Genomic DNA, 22,141 nt, shown 5'->3' with positions numbered 1-22,141 from the left:
TATGGTCTATAGCCCATGGTTAAAAAAAGATGAAAAAAGAGGTTAAAAAAAACATTCAAAAATTCAAAACACGGTGGGCTATAACCCCTCGTTTTTTTCATTTTTTCATTTTTTTCAAATCCTCAAAAATGATGAAAAACGGCGTGCTATAGTATGCCGTACGGTATGGGCTATAGCCCATGTTCAAAAATTATGAAAAACGAGGTTAATTGTTTTTTAAAAATTTTCAAAAAACGATGGGCTATAACCCATGTTTTTTTTGTTTTTTCATTTTTTTCAAATCCTCAAAAATGATGAAAAACGGCGTGCTATAGTATGCCGTACGGTATGGGCCATAGCCCATGGTTAAAAATGATGAAAAACGAGGTTAAAAAAACTTTTAAAAAATTCAAAAAACGATGGGCTATAACCCATGTTTTTTTTGTTTTTTTTTCAAATCCTCAAAAATGATGAAAAACGGCGTGCTATAGTATGCCGTACGGTATGGTCTATAGCCCATGTTCAAAAATGATGAAAAACGAGGATAATTTATTTTTCAAAAATTCAAAAAACGATGTTTCTTTTTTTTCTTTTTTTTCAAATCCTCAAAAATGATGAAAAACGGCGTGCTATAGTATGCCGTACGGTATGGGCTATAGCCCATGTTCAAAAATTATGAAAAACAAGGTTTTCTTATTTTTTTCAAATTCTCAAAAAACTATGGGCTATAACCCATGTTTTTTTTTTTTTTTTCAAATCCTCAAAAATGATGAAAAACGACGTGCTATAGTATGCCGTACGGTATGGGCTATAGCCCATGGTCCAAAATGATGACGTTCTCTACCGCAACATACTTAAAAGTATAGCGGTGTATGAGAATGGGTGTTGCGGAGGATGAGAAACTGTTTCTCATCCTCCGCAACACCCATGATGATGTTTTGCTAATAACATAGAAGCCTACATTCTTACACCTAGCAACCCCATTCTAGCCTACGTAGGTTCATCTTATGGTGGACATGTTTGCCTGAAAAGGAATATTTGAAATGTTTCATGGTTTTAGAAATATAGTGCTTTCAAATTTACAATGCGGGGCTCAATGGCAGACATTGGCACGTCAAAAATCACTTTCACCTAGAAACTCCATTCACACTTTTTATTATTCAGCTTACTGTGGAGACACATGCTGGAACTTTTTTACTTTGAAATGTTTTATAGTTTCTGAGTTATTTAACTTAAACGCCCAATGCATTCTCTATGGCAATAGCACAAACTTTGGCAAACTCCTAGTCCTACATACAAAATGATGGAAAACGAGGATAAAAAAAAAATTCAAAAATTCAAAAAACGATGGGCTATAACCCATGTTTTTTTTTTGTTTTTTTTTTAATCCTCAAAAATGATGAAAAACGGCGTGCTATAGTATGCCGTACGGTATGGTCTATAGCCCATGGTTAAAAAATGATGAAAAAAGAGGTTAAAAAAAACATTAAAAAATTCAAAACACGGTGGGCTATAACCCCTCGTTTTTTTCATTTTTTCATTTTTTTCAAATCCTCAAAAATGATGAAAAACGGCGTGCTATAGTATGCCGTACGGTATGGGCTATAGCCCATGTTAAAAAATTATGAAAAACGAGGTTAATTGTTTTTTTTTAATTTTTCAAAAAACGATGGGCTATAACCCATGTTTTTTTTGTTTTTTCATTTTTTTCAAATCCTCAAAAATGATGAAAAACGGCGTGCTATAGTATGCCGTACGGTATGGGCCATAGCCCATGGTTAAAAATGATGAAAAACGAGGTTAAAAAAACTTTTACAAAATTCAAAAAAGGATGGGCTATAACCCATGTTTTTTGTTTTTTTTTTTCAAATCCTCAAAAATGATGAAAAACGGCGTGCTATAGTATGCCGTACGGTATGGTCTATAGCCCATGTTCAAAAATGATGAAAAACGAGGATAATTTATTTTTCAAAAATTCAAAAAACGATGTTTTTTTTTTTTCATTTTTTTCAAATCCTCAAAAATGATGAAAAACGGCGTGCTATAGTATGCCGTACGGTATGGGCTATAGCCCATGTTCAAAAATTATGAAAAACAAGGTTTTCTTATTTTTTTCAAATTCTCAAAAAACTATGGGCTATAACCCATGTTTTTTTTTTTTTTTTCAAATCCTCAAAAATGATGAAAAACGACGTGCTATAGTATGCCGTACGGTATGGGCTATAGCCCATGGTCCAAAATGATGACGTTCTCTACCGCAACATACTTAAAAGTATAGCGGTGTATGAGAATGGGTGTTGCGGAGGATGAGAAACTGTTTCTCATCCTCCGCAACACCCATGATGATGTTTTGCTAATAACATAGAAGCCTACATTCTTACACCTAGCAACCCCATTCTAGCCTACGTAGGTTCATCTTATGGTGGACATGTTTGCCTGAAAAGGAATATTTGAAATGTTTCATGGTTTTAGAAATATAGTGCTTTCAAATTTACAATGCGGGGCTCAATGGCAGACATTGGCACGTCAAAAATCACTTTCACCTAGAAACTCCATTCACACTTTTTATTATTCAGCTTACTGTGGAGACACATGCTGGAACTTTTTTACTTTGAAATGTTTTATAGTTTCTGAGTTATTTAACTTAAACGCCCAATGCATTCTCTATGGCAATAGCACAAACTTTGGCAAACTCCTAGTCCTACATACAAAATGATGGAAAACGAGGATAAAAAAAAAATTCAAAAATTCAAAAAACGATGGGCTATAACCCCTCGTTTTTTTCATTTTTTCATTTTTTTCAAATCCTCAAAAATGATGAAAAACGGCGTGCTATAGTATGCCGTACGGTATGGTCTATAGCCCATGGTTAAAAAATGATGAAAAAAGAGGTTAAAAAAAACATTCAAAAATGCAAAACACGGTGGGCTATAACCCCTCGTTTTTTTCATTTTTTCATTTTTTTCAAATCCTCAAAAATGATGAAAAACGGCGTGCTATAGTATGCCGTACGGTATGGGCTATAGCCCATGTTCAAAAATTATGAAAAACGAGGTTAATTGTTTTTTCAAATTTTCAAAAAACGATGGGCTATAACCCATGTTTTTTTTGTTTTTTCATTTTTTTCAAATCCTCAAAAATGATGAAAAACGGCGTGCTATAGTATGCCGTACGGTATGGGCCATAGCCCATGGTTAAAAATGATGAAAAACGAGGTTAAAAAAACTTTTAAAAAATTCAAAAAACGATGGGCTTTAACCCATGTTTTTTTTTTTCTTTTTTTCAAATCCTCAAAAATGATGAAAAACGACGTGCTATAGTATGCCGTACGGTATGGTCTATAGCCCATGGTTAAAAAATGATGAAAAAAGAGGTTAAAAAAAACATTCAAAAATTCAAAACACGGTGGGCTATAACCCCTCGTTTTTTTCATTTTTTCATTTTTTTCAAATCCTCAAAAATGATGAAAAACGGCATGCTATAGTATGCCGTACGGTATGGGCTATAGCCCATGTTCAAAAATTATGAAAAACGAGGTTAATTGTTTTTTCAAATTTTCAAAAAACGATGGGCAATAACCCATGTTTTTTTTGTTTTTTCATTTTTTTTAAATCCTCAAAAATGACGAAAAACGGCGTGCTATAGTATGCCGTACGGCATATATGTCAAACTCAAGGCCCGGGGGCCAAATCAGGCCCGTGAATGAATTATCTTTGGCCCACGGGATGATATTTAATTAGTATTAGAACTGGCCCTCTGGTATATTGCACGGACCACCATAATACTACAAGTCCTACAATGCACTGCGAGTGCATTGTCACGTATTGAGGGCCCGCAAGTGCAAGCATGCGTCTTCTCTTCACTATTGATCAGCAGTGAAAGTATATCACTTGTGGTCAACTTTCAGCTACCCCTCTCCCCAAAAATGGCCCGTGTGTTGAGTCCGGCCCTCGACTTGTACCAATTTCTTTATTTTGGCCCACTGTGTATTTGAGTTTGACATCCCTGCCGTACGGTATGGGCCATAGCCCATGGTTAAAAATGATGAAAAACGAGGTTAAAAAAACTTTTACAAAATTCAAAAAACGATGGGCTATAACCCATGTTTTTTTTGTTTGTTTGTTTGTTTTTTCAAATCCTCAAAAATGATGAAAAACGGCGTGCTATAGTATGCTGTACGGTATGGGCTATAGCCCATGTTCAAAAATTATGAAAAACGAGGTTAATTGTTTTTTCAAATTTTCAAAAAACTCAAAAACGTTTTTCATCATTTTTGAGGATAAAAAAAAAAAAGAAACGATGGGCTATAACCCATGTTTTTTTTTCAATTTTTTTCAAATCCTCAAAAATGATGAAAAAAGGCGTGCTATAGTATGCCGTACGGTATGGTCTATAGCCCATGTTAAAAAATGATGAAAAAAGAGGTTAATTATTATTTTTTAAATTCAAAACACGATGGGCTATAACCCCTCGTTTTTGTAATTTTTTTCAAATCCTCAAAAATGATGAAAAACGGCGTGCTATAGTATGCCGTACGGTATATGGGTACGGTATTGCCCATGGTCAAAAATGATGAAAAACGAGGATAAAAAAGAATTCAAAAATTCAAAAATTCAAAAAACGATGGGCTATAACCCATGTTTTTTATCCTCAAAAATGATGAAAAACGGTGTGCTATAGTATGGTTGGGGAAGGATCAACATAATTATGGAATGTCATAACCTGTGAAATAGCACCTGCTGCATAATGAGTACTTTTATTTTTGATGCCACACTTTATTTTTTCTACATTGCTGTATTGATACTTTTACGTTAGTTAGTTAGTTAGTTAGTTAAATAAATAAATACTTCCACCACTGATTGTTGTGACAATATTATTAAGTATAGATTATTAGGTACAGAGCAGAAAGGAAAAATACCACACAGAATAAACACCATGAGGTGAAATAAAGTTTTATTCATTAGGGGGAAAAAATAATACCTATACATAAATATGTCATCCATTTGGAAAAGATACAAAAGTAAAATTTGTATGTACTTAAAACGATAGTTATCGCAACTGGTAAGCCCTTTCTTTTTGCATACACTGGACAAGACATATTGTCCAAAGAATGTAGGTTGACCATTCTTTACATGAACTAATTTAACACTGCAGAAGTGTGTGTGTGTGTGTGTGTGTGTGTGTGTGTGTACACGTGTGTCCATGGCAGGTTGATGTTAACAGTCACTCAGGGCTGCACTTTCTGAAAAGTCTTGGAACCTAAATATACATCAACCTTTCAACCGCCAAGGATCATGCTGTGGTTCAGGTTATAACATTGTAATGAGGGCAGAAGGAAAATTAAACAGCAAAAATAAGAAAGGGTGAAGAAAAGAGGCAAAGTTTCCATTAGCAAAAAAAAAAAAGAACGCTTCTGTTAACAAAATAATGGCCAAAGTCTAAATTATGTTCAGCTACATGCAAATGTATGCAACACTTGAGTTTTGCACGTTTTATTATGATACAATATAATTAAAAATAATAGTTTTTTTGGTTGTTTTTTTGCTCTGGGTACTATTTACATAAAGTACTTGCAAAATATACTGTGCAAAGTATATTCACACACCTTGCATCATTTGGGGCAAACTGCACAATGAACTCGATTTAATCAATGAGAAATTAAATCTAGAACCAGTTGGGTCCCTGGCACAAAACATTTTCATTTTCTGTGGCCAAATGGATATCAACTTGAGGTCCTTGACATGAGGAAGTTTAAGAACCAGTGATCTAGGATGATATGGTTGATATAGAAGTGACTGCAATTCATTTCCCAGTTGAATATAAAAACACCAGTATTACAGTTCACAGAGGACCATTGAAAACCACTGCCCTAGTTCATTACTGCATGCCCATAGGCTGGGCTGTAGAAGTGATTATTGCCAAATGGCTGCTTTAGTGCGACCTGTACGTCATGTTCCACCTTTTTTTAATTTAGTTGTTACTGATGCCATTATCTGCTTGAACATGCTAGCAATTCAGATTTAAATCATTTTGACTAAACAACTTAGTCTACATGTCAGAGCAGTAGTAGCAAGTCTGACATTACAACCTTTCCTTTTATTGGAAGTCCTCAAACATAGTGACATCATATGTCCCATGAATTTGGCAGTCGCCAATACAGTATGTATTATGTAGCTTTTCTGACATCTGGTCACTTATGATTGTCCTTCTGGCACAAAGCATCACAGATTCAGGTTGATTATTCTTAATCTGGTGTTTGGGGATTAATTTTATTTTGATTAGTAGAATAGTAGTTTCATGTTTTATATCTCGTCTTTAATTACAATCAGATTTTTGCTGTCACTCAAGAACATGCACACAACTTTCATTATGAACGATTCAAAAATAAAGAACCTTTCTCTTTGTCAGTTCACACAATTTGCTATTGAAGGCAATACTTAACAAATGGACATAAATCACAAAGCCGAACAATCTGTCAACCCATAGGAACTAGGAATTGCTAATAATATTATGATTAGGAAACAATGGAGGTTATTCATGAAAGTCACCAACAGGCTCAGACTAAATATCTTAAACATCATTGACAAGACTTTGATAAGACTTTCATTGACTGTCACCTATGCCACTGCAAAGAATAATGGCAATGGTAAAGTAACTCATCACATAGATCTCAGAGTGAGAAGTAAATTAAATTCCTTTGTTATTGTCAGAATTATTGTCCAGACTCAAATTATATGAATATTGAATACAAATGCAGCAGGTCTGTCCAAAAAAGAATGGTCTGACTGAAACTATAAACAGGCAGAAGATTTTGTGCAGGTTGCTGTTAGATTTTATGAATTCAATCCCAGTATGGTTCTGATCCTCCTGACTAGAACTGTCAACATACTCTTGTGTCCTTTTGTCACCCGTCCCTTCTTCAACCAGTCCTAAAGATCATAACTGATCTGGTACCAGTCAGAAAAATCACAACTCACCAGTCAGAAAAAATAGGGCTGCAAATTAGGTTTGAAAAGTCTGAAATGTCCATTCACATACATACATACATATATGTATCTTGATCGGTTTTAAAAGAAGAAAGAAAATCAATAAATTAGATGAATGTAACATATAGCAGGTATGCTATTGGAATGCAAGCAAGGAAGTAAAAACAATAACCCCAGAATTGCAGAAAGGCTCCTACTGTAAGTACATCATTCCCGAAGCAAATATAGTAATAATCTCAAAGATTTACATGTGCTCACACTGTCTCGACCCACTCACATCCAACGATCGTTTTATAATAAAATGCATAACATTGAAACTATTTTACACACAGGTATAGAAGGTGGCAGGTATGTACTGCAGGAGTAAATGTGGCTGCCTACCCAACCAAACATGTGCATAAAGGCTCTCACACACTGACTGACACTTGCAATTATAACATTTAAATACAATGCATAAACGTCTCTGTCTCGTCACGTTCCTCATTCTTTCATTCCCAATGAAGATCAATGAGAACTGAAACAGCATCTCCTTTAAAATGTATTAGTATGTGAGAGTGTGGGAGTCCCCCTACACACAGAACATATAAAGGAACCCTACATACCAAACACAAACCCAACACCCAGCCAACGTCACTGGCATTCACACAGGGTTTTACAAAATAAAGTGCATTTTAGCATTGGTGAGAGAAGCCACCGACCACACGCAGGTGGTCCTCCAGACCTGTAGGGGGTCCCCCAAGGGCAGCAATAGCGCAACACGCTCAAAGAGCAGTAACTGAGAAAAACAACTGCAGAGTTCATCTCCAGTCCCAACAAAAGTATCATTGGTACAATAGTGTTGAGTATGTTGTTTTGTCATTTATAAAAAGGTATATTTGTTTATAAAAAAAAAATCTAAACTCTAGACGTAATCTTTTGACAATTGCAACACAAACTAATTTGCTATTTATTGCCTTTGGAGGGCAGACAGCAGAGTTCAGCAAACTGAAGAAACTGACCCATTGCAGGGAGCTGCATCTGTACATGGCTGAGACACACCACACCATACAGAATGCTTTCACCCACAGGCCTACAGGTCACCCTTTCACTCAGGTTAGCAGCAGCAGCAGTAGAATAGGCTCTACGCACATGGAATAACTCGTCTTACTTCCGGGCCCCTTCCCTACTTCCTTCACAGGTATTACCGATGATACTAATTAAGGCTCTGTTCCATTCTGGTCAAACAGACCAGTTCCATTTGTAAACCGTCAGAGTTATGGGGGTCCTTGAAATTGAAAAGTTTGAGAAGCACTTTAATTAGTATCATCGCCTGAAGTAGGGAAGGGGTCCAGAAGTACGAAGAGTTATTCTGTGTGCATTATAGAGCCCATTGGGCTCGTGGACTCAGACCAGACTGAAGCCCTCGTACTGCTCCACAGCCTGCGTGAGGCGGCATCGGAGAGTCTCTTTGGTCTGGTAGCGGGGCAGGTCCAGCAGGTTGTAGCAGGTGTGGGCCACAGGCAGGTACGCTTCCTCTGCTGTGGTGGACTGGATGACGATGCGCAGGCTCTCCATACCGTGGATGGGGATCCGGTCGCTGCCCGTGAGGAATACTGGTGAGGAGGTGAGACAGTGTGGTGATTAAGATCCCCAGAACAACTCTCTTGAACAAGCATTTGGGTCCCAAACATTTGGGCTGAGATACACTGCTCAGCAGAGCCTCAGAGAGGGGGACAAAGAAGATGGAGATTATTAAAGTAAAATAATAAAGTAAACACTTTACACAGATTAAACACTTACATAAAAACTGTTTCTTTTTCTCCAAAGAGAACTCGTGGAAGACCTCCCAAAACATTCGAACAGTCGAATGTGTGGATGAATACTCCCCTTTGTAAACGGCATTCTGCACAAGAAAACGTAAAGAGAAAAAAGATGTGATGAGTTCTAGCTGTTTTCATGCTCACTGTGGCAGTTAACACATTCAGCGATGTTTAATATCGATTCCTTTGGGAGTCAATGTGTTAAGAAATATTCTTAGTTTGTGTGTGTGTGTGTGTGTGTGTGTGTGTGTGTGTGTGTGTGTAGACTTGCATACATGACCCATTTTCACAGCATCTGTCAAACGCTTCCTGACTTAAGTAAGAGTAAGTAAGAGTTCCTGACGTCTTTTCTACCACCAGCAATGACCTCTGATCAGTTTTTTTTCATGTCATATGAAAGCAGCGAATCATAGCTTCAAATTGACATTGGTTGTTCAGTTTGACCTGGAAATTATAGTTATAGAGTAATGTCTTGCAGAAAACAGCAAGTTGAGAAAAAACAGGCTTGAAAGGTTCACTTCTGTGGACATTACACCTAGCTACATGTTTAAGCATTTATTTCATATTTACATGTCGATTTCAGCTCTGATATTTATTTCAGACATGCTCTAGTATGTGAAGACGAGTCTGCCTGTGTGCCATTAACTCATTTTGGATAAAAAATGAATAAACTCAGTTTTTCTTCTCTGGTGAAAAGCTGGAGGCTGAACGATGGCAGCCCCTCAGTCAAATCTGGTCATCTCTGGTATTAACCAACTAGAAGTGTGCACGCCTGACTGCACGCTGACATCTAACGCCACATGATCGGGCGTAGCCAATCAGAACATGCATTGCACTGCATGACGTGCGTGTCACGTGATCGGGCGTAGCCAATCGGGAGAAAGAATGTGCGGCGTGATGCTAGGCGAAAAAAAAAGTATATAAAAGCACATTGAAGGTGGTGAAAGAAGCCTACATTGGTGCCAGACAGATCAATGTTGCGCGAGGGGTGTGTAGGCATACTGACCTTCTCCATCTCCTCCCAGTTATAGTCGTTGTTGCCCACCACCATGGCCATGAGCTCCGAGGGCTGAAACATAGACAAGATCTTCCCCCCGCACACCTTCAGGAAGCCAGAGGAGAAGGCAGAGTACAGCTCGCTCACCGAATCTTTGAACACGTAGCACAAGTAGGCCTCCACAAACTCCACCCTAAAACAAACCGTTACACACACACATTACAGTTACACACGGGCACAATACACACACACACACACACACACACACACACACACACACACACACACACACACACACACACACACACACACACACACACACACACACACACACACACACACACACACACACACACACACACACACACACACACACACACACACAATAATGGAGTAACCATGCCTGAAGCTCATAAACGCAATGTCTTCCCTGACAAATGGGAGGAATTATCCTGTGGACGAGCAGTCGATGTTTGGCTTCCCACGCGAGAGGCCTGGTTCCAATCCTACGTACATGAAAACGTATACACATGCTCTAGCACACACCATGCCCCCATTCTAGCGCAACAGCGAGTGACACCCACAAATTTGACAAGCCCCCGCGATCGTACACACTCAATCCAACACACAGTCAGCAACAGAGGCAGGAAAGCGATACCATCTGTGGGTCACAGTAACCTTCCATCTAAACAAACGACTCTCCCTCTGTCTGGGGGAGTTTGGGAAAGGTGACTTCCATGTTGCACTTTTCCACATTCCTGGATGCCTTCTAGCAACAGAGTTCCTCTGTGTTCTGTGTCTGCGCTGAATATTTTTGAGCTCACCGTGAAAAAAAGAAAAAAGGCTATTGTCTAACTATAATAGGGATGTTCAAACCCACTTCAATAGTGTTTTGGGGACAGTGCCATCGGTTTCAGAGGAGCATCCAGACATGTTCCCACTCACTGTGTAGCCCACATCGTCCTCCCTATCCAGCCTCACTCTGTAAGCTAGCACCTGACAAAGCCTACACAGCGAAACGAGTCTTGTCCACAAGCATCTTTTTGGAGTGTGTGGTCCCTTCCTCCCTTCCTTTCCTAAGGGAGGTTTTTCTCTGGTTTACATACACATGAATTCAATACTCACCTGGTGAGTAATTTGTCTGGGGGTAAAAGACACTCCTTTTAATAGCACACTCACACTCAATTGTTATTATATACAGTATAATAACATTCAGAAAGAGAGCATGCTTCAGAAAGATACAAATTATGTTGAATAATTACTTATCTTTAACGACTTAAGGCCCATATCTTTAGAACAGTGTTCGAGCTTACATTTGTGAAAAATGTAAGGACACCAGGGTTAGTGTGCTGTGGATAATGTTTAATAATTACTTATGAATTACTTATTACAGTTAATTATAATGTATTCTTTTCACAAACATGTTCCAAATACATGCTTCCTCATGATATGAGGAGGATGTGGTACCTGTTCTTCTCGTCCACCGTGATGGCCTCTCCTCCGGGGATGAGCTCCTTCACCTCCGTCATCCCGTAGTACTCTCTGGTGATCTGAAAGGGGACAAAAACATGGAGACATTTCACCAAAAACACAGCCGATTTATTGCATACATAATCTGAAATAGATAACGTGTCTATAACAGGGGGGCAGTCAGACAGATATTTTGTGAAGCCACTAAGGAAATCGGGACATCCTGAAAGTTCATATAATGGCCTGTTGTGGCGCTGTCATTGGGTCATGAATACTTTCTGCTTCCAGTCACTAGTTTAAAGTCTAATTTCTCATGTCATAATATACTTTTTGGAAAATGATGGTCCCATTTATTAATAATAATAATAATAATAATAATAATAAAACTTTATTTGTATAGCACCTTTCATGACATGAAATGCAGCTCAAAGTGCTTTACAGAACAATGGAGAATAAAAGAAAAGCAAGGCAACGACATTAAAAAACAAGCAGTAATGCAATACAGTGAGGACATGAATAACAAAAAATAAAAAATAAAAGATCAATTAAAAGCAATGTTGTAGAAGTGGGTCTTGAGCTAAGAATGACCATAAAGTCGCGTATGTTCTGAGGGGCGTGGCTACCGTTACAGTCTATGAACGGGAGCCACCCCCCATTCAAGTCAAAATAAAAACCAACTAAGAAGAAGGGGTGAAAGTCCCGCCTCGTTGTCTGGGCCAGCCAATGGCCAGCTGGGCCAAAACGGAGGTAGAAAGATGGCGATTTACAATACAAGGACTGACTGGCTTCATTTTACGTCCATATCAGACCCGGCGAACGCTTTGTCCATATTTTTTTTACAGTCTATGGTCTATAAACAGATTTCCACGTATTTACTAGGTTTTGATAATTAAAGGTATATTCAGTGATTTCACTTAATTCAAATATCACTTATTTTTTTGTTTTGTTGTAATAATCCTCCCTACTATAGAGTGTGCTGGCCATATAAGGAGTTCCTCCCTGTCCCCAGTTAACCCCTGGGGGTCAAAAAACCTTAGGTTTCGTTTTTGACTCTCTATCCTGATTGGACGAAAAGCTGGGTCCCACAGCCAAAAACGAAACCTAAGGTTTTTTGAGTGAAATCACTGAATATACCTTTAATACCCTTGGGAAAATACAGACTTTAAGTTTGTTACATTGAATTGACACAATAAATCAGGATGTGTAGGGAAATGTAATCAAAACAAGATACTTATAAGCAAATTCTACTGGCTGTAATGAAAACCTTTTCAGACAGGCAATTCCTCTGAAGGCTGAGGAACAAAATGTCTAACAGAGAATAAAGGTGGTGCTTTGGTCTCGCCTGTACATTTCACAAGTATTTGGAATTCAAGCAACACAGGCTTGTCAAGGAATGTTTGGGGAATGGTTTGCCAGTGGTTACGTCATCATGTTGGATAGGTGTGGCTTGTTGAAGAACGAAAACAAACAGATTATTGATATTACCGTTTCTCCAAAAGTTTTTCCACAGTACTATATAAACACCAAATCCCTGGAAAGCAACACTTACGGCAAAGTTGAGACAAAATGTCTCCTCCACATCGTCCTTGTCATAGTCTACAAGTTGCTGGAGACTCCTGCAGACAGAGGGAAGAGGCAAGGCATATTAAGAGGATGTTCCTGTAAACTTGTATATAAAGGAGACACATTTATGCCCTGCAAGTGGTCAGGTTTTAAGAATGGTGAAGTTGGTTGTTTGGTCGGTCCGTCCATCCTTTGGTTCCCAGTTGACTTGCACACAAATATCTCATATGCAGATTGCCATGAGTGAGCACATGAACTCTACTGAATTCAGTGACCACAATCATGGTCTGTCCTCTAGTCTAGTCACTCTCAACATCTTTAGAGCATTAATTTTGTGTGATGTTTAGGGTTAGGGCATCGCCAAATTAATTGCAAACCTCTAACTAAAATGTACCATCTCCTGCAGCCACTTGAAACATTTGTGGGGACACACCACGGGGAGGGAGGAGAGGACGACAAGAGAAGAAATCAAAGCCAGATCATCAAAATTCTTCTTGCATAGCAGCATTTGTAGGCAAAAGAGCAGATCTAATCTCTGGCACTCCCTTGCATCTCTGCCAACAAAAGGCACAGCTGAGAGCTTTCTCGTTAGCTAAGGATCATACCGACCTCTATAGCAGCCTCTTCCCTCTGTGGCATTTTGCTCTATCACTTAATGGTCATTTTAGAGCTCAGCTTCCCAATCAGCCGTTTGCTGCCTAGCTATAGTTTAAGCATGTGCATATAATATAATGGGGCATTAGCTGCAGAGAGGTAACACCAGTATAGGCTAATAGAAATTTATTTTGAGTAAGGAAGCTATGCTATGTTGGCTGCTAAGGAGACGGTTGACATTACTACCAAAACACAGGAAGTACAAATCAGGATGTAAGGCAAGCCTATGGATAAAAGGTGTTAATCCTGCATGCTGGAGGCAGATAATGAAGGCAGGGAAAGTGGAATACCATCAGGCACACTGAATGTATGGAATGGAATTAATAATTAACTAAACAATTCCCCAATAAAATGGGGAATGAGTTCATTAATGGAATTTAATGGAACAAAAACAAAAAGCTATCTTGCATTTATTAGAGGTCTGATGAACTAGGCTGCTTCAATGTTTGAATTCAGTGTGACCTTTTATATGTCATACCGCCTTCTCTCTGCTCTTAGTGCCGTATTCCATCATTAGTAGACCAATTAAAGCAAGAACGCCTCAATATCAGTACTCAAAAACGCTTGGCGATGTGTGGGGGCCAGGGGAGAGAACATAGAAAAAGGACAACTTTATCAGGAATAAATTAATAAAAGATAAGAATTAAAACCAATAAAACAGTGCAGATAACAAGGTAAAGAACACCGTTATGTACGGAAGAGCATTCCATCTAATATAATGTATTTTTGGACCATCTCCTGGGTGGATGTGTGGTTTCTAATGGCAGCCCTCTCTAGGCGGTGGCTGTGCTGTGTGACTTGTATCTCTCACAGAGCTAATCTATCTACAGATCAATAAACCACAGCACTTCCCTCTGGCAAGCTGCAGACAATTAGGCGCTAGTTAAACGGTGTTACTTCCTGTCCCAAAATTAAATAAAGACATTTCCCAGTGTCAACAGCTTTGGTTATGTAAGACAATGCCACATTGTTTAGTTTGGATTCCAAACATCATATGAATTTAGTAAACACTTTGAGTCAATTTGGTTCTCAACAGGATTTAGCAATGGTGTTCTGTTGCGCTTCAGAAAGTTGAATGGGTATTGATTTTTGTTTCAACACTGACAAGAGGTACAATGTGTTTCTTGTGGCTCTCTTTTAGAGTAGAAAAGTTAAACGAAATCCAATGTTTATCCCTATCTTTAGCCCACCAAACAAACTACATAACATGGTGAGTCAATACATCCAATTCAAGGGAAAACAGCATTCATTGTTTTCAGGGATTAGGAATCTGGAGGCCCGTTTCAAGACCAAATATGAGGCCCCCATATATACCTACAGTATGACATCATTATTCTGTTGATACATGCGTATTGATTCAAATAGTTTTCCGTTCAATATCGCGTGCAGCCATTACTCTCGACAACACCTCTCCTCATCCTGTCGTTCCTTCACAATAAAGTGTCTCCCCTTTACCTCCCAATGCTGCACATTTTACCCAGGTTATTAACAGGAAATACCGTAGGTGTAACTTACAGTATAACATTGTGGGAGAGAGCAAGGCAGCGAAAGAGAGAGGATCAAGGGTGGCGGGGGGACTGATGCCTGATGCTTGGCGGTCAGTCAGAGCTCGGAGGCCCCTTGAGGCTGGAGGCCCGTTTCAATTGAAACTGGTGAAACATAGCAAGGCCTCCTATGATTGTTTTAGGCTATGCAGTTAAATGCTGTTACTGTACATGTTACAGCGCACAACTAGAACACTTGTGCAATTACTTTATTGTTGAGGGACTCAGAATGCAGTTGGGGAGAAGAGATGGGTTAAGATGATTCACTGAGAAGGGACAGCAATGTGTTCAGCTGTGGCTGAACCACATCTAGCGTGTGTTGTAACTGACTGTCTTGTGGACACGATAAGAAAGAAAACTGGGATAGTATATCCTGTATATCTACTGTGTGTGTGTGTGTGTGTGTGTGTGTGTGTGTGTGTGTGTGTACACAGATGTGCACTTTGTCTTAATCGGCGCTGAGACATGAAAATAATTCCTGTCCTCAAAATACAAGAGTACATAGATTAACTCTTTGAACACCCTCTGACCCCCTGCGTGCACTGCACACATACATAACCCTCCCCAAGTGAGAGATACGTTACCTGCCCTCAGTTGGGGACAGCTCCTTGAAGTCTTCCAGGGTTGGTGCTACATCCAACAGCTTCTTGTAGAGCACCAGAGGGAAGTGGAGGTCCACCACTGTGGAGTTATAGATGGCCAGCCCACAGATGATACCGATCAGATGGAACCAGTTGTGCTCCACAAAACACTGTGTATACACACACAGGGACAATGGATCAACTCGAAGACAAGTCTACTTTATTTAACCACTTAACCCCCTTATTGCTAGATTTAATAACATCTTATTGTGCATTGGGCCAGATTTGGCGACTTTTTGAAGGGCAATCGAAAAATGTTGAGATATGACCACAATGTCACGAAATGTCTCATTTTAAAGCCCCACGTCTATAGTTTACACCGGAAAAAGAATTATGATTCTAGCTTCCATCGTTACTTATAAGCATTTTAGTACACCTTGGTTTGACTTATCACTGAAACCAAGGTCTACTAAAAAGCTTATAAGTAAACGATGGAACAAGCTATAATCATAATTATTTTACATTGTAAAGTAGTGACTTGGAGCTATAAAATGAGACATTTCGTGACATTGTGGTCATATCTCACATTTTTCGATTGCCATTCAAAAAGTCGCCAAATCTGGCCAAAGCTGGCCAATGCCCCATTTCTTAATTCGTCATTTTAATGCAAATCGCAGATCAGCGATCTAAATAAAATACATCATGTTTTACTTTCACTTTCAAAGTAATACCCAGAATTGCCACCAGATGGCGGGAACGTACCATTATGCTGATTTTGGCTAAAGTGTCAAATCTGGCTAAATCACTTCCTGTCAAACGGAGGTAAACAACCGAGGCTAGTTTGACCCCAAGCAGATAGCTTGGCTGTCCGGATTGCTAAACTAACATTAGCTTTTTCATAACTTAGTCAAATTAAGCTTAAAAGCCAGGAACATCCCAAAATATCATTTTTTTTGCCACGAATCACATAGAGACGGCGCGCGTGCACGATAGTGCACGATCGCGCGGGTTTCGGCCGGTTTTTGGTAGATTACATAATTATTATTATTTTTAAGTAAAACAAATCCATTATTTTGTTATAATAAGACGTACTGACAGGGCAGTACGTCTATTACGTCAATTACACCATTGGCCACGAGGGATTTGTTGATTTAACACGCAGATAACGTCATTGGCCACTAGGGGGTTAAGGGCCGATTCATACTCCTATTTTAGAGCCGAATAAAAGTCGGTTGGGCTCTGTAGAACCTACAATGGTTCGGAGGGGTGGGTACCGTCCTAAAGTAAAATAGGAGTATGAATCGGCCCTAACCCTCCCACACTTTAAGTGCACAGTAACTAAATGGTAGTTACTGTACCACCTCAACTGTAGTTAGTAGTAGTAATTATTAAGAGGAAATTAATTAAAACTTGGCAGTTGTCAGGGTAGGAAATGTTATCAATATGATCTTCCCTCTACATAGATACATTACATTATAACATACTGAAACAGGAACATTCTACAATTGAATTAACTTTTTTCCCAGCTGTTTCATCATGCCCAAGTGAGCAAATTTGTTAAGTTGAGCAGAATTCCAACCCAAACTAGATAAAGTGCCCTTCTGGGCACAGGTCTCCACCAGGGCAGGTCAGGTTGTGGCCTCCTGGTGGCACTATAATAGGCCAATGTGAAAAGGGTGGCATTTCTTCTCACGCCTTGGATGGCAATTAGCCGTTTGCTAAGTCCCACCCAAGCCCATTCTTGGCCAATACCACGTTAGCGACGGTTACTAAGTAAGGATCCTGGTCAAGCTTTCAATGCTGGTCAAAATGGTTAAGCAGTGTCAATAAATATATTTGCTGTAGCATGTGTGGACCTCGTCATACCTTGTTATGAGAAAACTAGTCCATTCCATGAATTATTTCGCTCCGTTGTGCAGTTTAATAGTAAATATTAGAAATAGAAATAGGCTCTCATAGACTTCCATTGTAACGGGGAAACAGCTCTCAATGTCACTCTTTTAGCACAACAAACGACAAAAATAACAAAAGCTGATTCTGACAGTTTATGACATCAGGAAAACTCATGCCGTTTTATTTTCGTCTTTTGATAGATTTATAAAGTAACTATTTTGGTCGGAGAAGCAGTACCACGGTGTTTCCAACTCTCGCGGGAACATCTTGCGAGGTTTCGTTTGTAAACAAGTCGCCACGCTGTTTAAGATGCACCCAGCTGCAGCCTCGCAGACGAGCAGTCCCAGATATTTCTCCTAAAGTGTCTTCTAAAGTGTCTCCCTCAAACGCGACAGGTGGACGACATCAAATACGTTTGTTTACATCCATGGCATTCCAATAATACGCTTCAGGAGTGTGTGTACAGATTTGGACCAATCAGATCGTTTTTGACTCAGGCAGGATCTTCTTTCTACACAAACTAGACAACGTTGACATTTTTTATTAAAAATAAAACCGCATGAGTTTTCCTGAATCCTGTCAGAATCAGCTTTTGTGTTCGCTTATGTGCTAAAAACTTGGCAGTTGTCATGATTTGAGGCTTTTTGTTCAAAACGGGCCAATCCTGCAAACTTTGAAAGCCAATGTTAGCCAATTAGGATGGAATATGAAATATCGGACAGATCCGTCTTGAACACAATGACTATAGAGATACTGTGTAACGATTTTTGAATATAATCTGGAGGAGTAATAAAAATGTGTTTTACAAAAGTCTGCCTCCGACTCAAACTATACCAGTGCTTTCAAAGCTCACTCTTGCTCCATTTCCCAACCACCACAATAATACTAGTCATCACCAGCAACATATATATCCACATTTGTGCCGTCTATCTGCTGCCTGTAATGGAAAGACACACCTCATCACTAGGTTACCATATGGTGTTTCTGTGGAACTTACTTTGTCAGAGAACCACAGCAGGTTGGACTCTGTGTAGTGGGTGAACATCCCATACACAGGATCCATCAGCTCCTTCAGCAGCAGCAGGAAGAACTCTTTAGTTACACCACCTGCGTCCACCGCCTCCTCTCCGTCAAAGATCACCTGCAGCAAGGGGAGGAGGATGGATAGTTTTCCATTGGGGCACACACATTTTCCATTACTCATGATGAAACAATGCAAACGGAAAACGTGGCATTTCAGAAAACAAAATGTTTCTCTGATTGAAGTTGTTCCTTTAAAATATCTTTCAACCTTATTTTGGGGTAAGTAAGTAGCATTGGGAACCAATGGTTCCTGAGCCATGTGACCCATAGGTCAGGAGCCTATCTCAGTGGGCCTATCTCAGTTTATGCTACAATGGGTATTGCATAAATGGTGTGGTCCCTGAGTAAATGTCAAGTTGTGCTCTGTAGGATAAATGGGCTGCTCAGTGCTCGCTTTCATTTTACAAACTAACAGAGATTACACAACAGAAGGAGGAAGAGATGAAAAAAGATCACAGTAAAAGGACAGGCTTTTGGCATGTAGTGATCAAAAAGCATCCTTTTCTGGATTTAAAAAAAAATGGCTCAGGCATAACTCTGACCTTGAGTGGTTTCTTGAGATCCACATCCGAGTAAATGGTGAGCTCACGCAGCGCGTCACTCACTAAGTGGTCCCTGCGTACATGAAGCACCAGGAAAGGGTTCCTAGCCAGCAGGGGTTCCAGTGTGAGCAGCATGAAGACATTGTGGAGGTTTGCACCGCTCACTGCCATCTTGGAAGCACAGGTAAGAAAGGCACGAGGCATTATAAGGTGCTAATTCAAATTGTATACATTTGCAATTTTTAACAAATGCAGAATGAGACTAATGATGTCATGAGAAAACATAAGACTGTTGAATTATGTTAATCACATACAATCAATCACATATCAATAAACAACTTTCATAACGGCCATCACAGGTACCTGCATCTGCAGTTCAGCATCTGTTTGTAGCATGGTAGTCTTAGCTTTAGCATTCAATACGAATGGATAGGCACATAGGGTCACTGAGTTCTGCAGGAGAAAAAGATAGTTGTAAACATGCTTATGATAACTGGGACATTGCAATTAAGGTTATGAATGTTCATTGACCAATTAAATGTACCTGGACTGGAGGTGTTCGCATTTTCTGAGAAACAAGAAAAGAACAGCAAAATTATCTTCTGGCAAGTGAAAAACAAACCAAAAAAAACAACAACATTCGAGCCAATAAGCTGATGCTTTTATCAAAGACAACTGGACCAAACAATAAGTAAGGTGTGCAAGGTTCAGAGCCATAGTGCTCTGAATCCTGTGATGCAAGGAACAATCATGTAAGAGAAACATTGGCATCACAATATTTAACAGAATGGATAGACAGAGCTTTATCATGCATGTGCATACTCTCTGGGCAACCACAGTCCACCATGTGACAGACAATGGCAGGTGTGCGTGCTGATGGTGGAGGCTCTACTTGCCCTCGCTCAAAACGCGATATATACAAAACGGAAAGGTGATTGTGGAAGACGAAATTTTACATTTTATTGTGGTAAAAATGAAAACACTGAGTCATGATGAAATTGTGATGCTGACAACAAACAACTTTTCATCCCAGTGGATTGAGGAATCCAAGCAGTTGCTGTTTGAGCTCTGCCCAAATACCACCTCACGTAATGTTATGCACAAAGGCCCACAGAAGGACGTAAAAGACGTCAAGGCCTGTTTGAAAGCATTCAATGAGCTCGGAGAAAATATTCCCCGGTTTGTCTCACACTACCTGGATGAGCTACCACCTGTGGGGTTCGGCAATATGGACGTCTCGGCGCTGCTAAGCAGAATGGAGCAGCTGAGCCATGATGTTTCTGGTCTGAGGAGGTCACTCGAAACACAGACAGATGTGAGTGTGAACCTCGGTGCTATTGTTGCGGCCCTAGATCGCCGGGTGACAGCTGTCACTGACAGCAGGGCTGTCACTGCACAGGAGGGGGTGTGCCCGCTAACAGCCCCTGCTCACCAACAGGAGCTAACGTCTACCGCCGGGGAGCTACGGCTCGTTGTCCCGGCCGGTTTGGGCTCTGGTGGAACCCCCAGTACTTCACGAGTGGGGGTCATTCATGCAGGGATCGCGGATGGCGATCAACATGAGGAAGTGGTGGATGAGACGGGTGTCATTACAACTGCATCGCCACGATCGCAACTTCAGTCCCAACAGTGGAGCGTTGTCGTGAAGGATGGGCGCAAGAAGCCGGTGTCATTGAAAGCAGCAGCGCGACCCAGTCACAACAAGCAAGCAAACTTCAAACGTGAGCAGAAGAACCCTGGCATAGTTGGCACGGGCACGGAAAGCAACATTGCAGTGGTGACAACCAAACTGGTGAGTGTGTTTGCTACTCGATTCTCCCCTCTTCTGGATGCGGATACTATACGTGATTATCTAGCAGAGAAACTGGAGAATAAGACAATGACATGCCGCAAAATCGTGTCACCCCACAGTAGATTCGGTTCATTCCACATTACCGCCGAATGTAATAGTGTTGAGGAAATGTTTGATCCCAAACTGTGGCCAGCTGGGATTTATGTCCGCCGCTATTATGAGGCCTGTGGGCTAAAGCCTAATAGCAGCGCGGGGGGGAGCGATATACCTGCTGCTCGGAATGAGAGTCAATCTGCGACTGCATAGTCACTGTGACACGTATCAATTACTATGAACATGAACTTCAGTGTTGTATCCTACAATGCGCGAGGGCTGCGTGTTGGCCACAGTGAAACGGATAAATCACGGCGTATTGTTGTGGACAAACTGTTGGAGAGTTGTGACGTTTTGTGTGTCCAGGAGACATTCCTGGCTAAACAAGATCTGGAAGGTCTAAACTCTATTCATAAGGATTTTCACGGGGCGGGGGAATCCACCACCGGTCTGTGTTCTAAAGTGGTTCGAGGGAGGATCCCAGGGGGAGTTGCAACTCTGTGGAATAAAAAATATGACCAGTTGATTAATGTCATTAGGCTGGGAGTGGACTGGGCTGTTGGAATAGAGCTGTGCTGTAATGGTAAAAAGCTGATTATTGTGAATGTCTACACTCCGTATGAGTGCTATGAAAATGAGGATGAGTATCTCAGTAGAATGGCATTCATTATGTCTTTTATTCAGGATAATCCTTCCACCTCCATCTATGTGGTTGGTGACCTGAATGCTGACGTAACTGATGCAAAATCTATATTTGGCAATCATTTAATGGACTTCTGTTCAGACAGTGGTTTGATTTTATCTAGTAAGATACTGTTACCAGCAAATAGTTATACTTATATAAGCGAGGCTTGGCACAGCACTTCCTGGCTGGATCACTGCCTCTGTACAATGGATGCCCATGACTCTATTGAATCAATGGAAATTGTGTATGATTTGGCTACCACTGACCACATACCCTTTCGTGTGGTATTAAATACAGGCAACTTACCAATATTGTTGCCAGTGGATAACAGCACAAGTGCGGGTAAAAAATAGACTGGTCTAAATTGTGCAAGATTGATAAATATTTGAACCACTCAGATGCCTTGTTGGGTAATATCAATGTTCCAAAAGATGTGTTAATGTGTAGAGATTTGCACTGCAAAAACCCTCTTCATTGTAA

The 22,141-nt window shown here is 40.0% G+C and overlaps 1 protein-coding gene across 6 annotated transcripts in view; it reads right to left on the bottom strand.

Moving 5' to 3' along the window:
• Positions 1-4,925: 4,925 nt before the first annotated feature.
• herc3 (HECT and RLD domain containing E3 ubiquitin protein ligase 3) overlaps positions 4,926-22,141 on the bottom strand; it is a 40,906-nt gene continuing 23,690 nt past the window's right edge. For all 6 annotated transcript variants that reach the window (XM_083764675.1, XM_083764677.1, XM_083764676.1 and 3 more), the window contains 10 exons: positions 19,636-19,659; positions 19,455-19,544; positions 19,092-19,262; positions 18,464-18,607; positions 15,577-15,743; positions 12,781-12,847; positions 11,229-11,311; positions 9,771-9,954; positions 8,745-8,847; positions 4,926-8,557 (listed from right to left, as the gene is read on the bottom strand). In XM_083764675.1, coding sequence (XP_083620801.1) covers positions 8,349-8,557; positions 8,745-8,847; positions 9,771-9,954; positions 11,229-11,311; positions 12,781-12,847; positions 15,577-15,743; positions 18,464-18,607; positions 19,092-19,262; positions 19,455-19,544; positions 19,636-19,659 — 1,242 coding nt within the window. In that variant the 3' untranslated portion in view covers positions 4,926-8,348. The remainder of the gene's footprint in view (positions 8,558-8,744; positions 8,848-9,770; positions 9,955-11,228; positions 11,312-12,780; positions 12,848-15,576; positions 15,744-18,463; positions 18,608-19,091; positions 19,263-19,454; positions 19,545-19,635; positions 19,660-22,141) is intronic.

This window comes from Protomyctophum parallelum, assembly GCF_964188405.1.
Source record: "Protomyctophum parallelum genome assembly, chromosome: 5".
NCBI classification, from domain to species: domain Eukaryota; kingdom Metazoa; phylum Chordata; class Actinopteri; order Myctophiformes; family Myctophidae; genus Protomyctophum; species Protomyctophum parallelum.
Note: the sequence above shows the minus strand (reverse complement) of the source record. Positions and strands in the feature narration are given on the sequence as shown.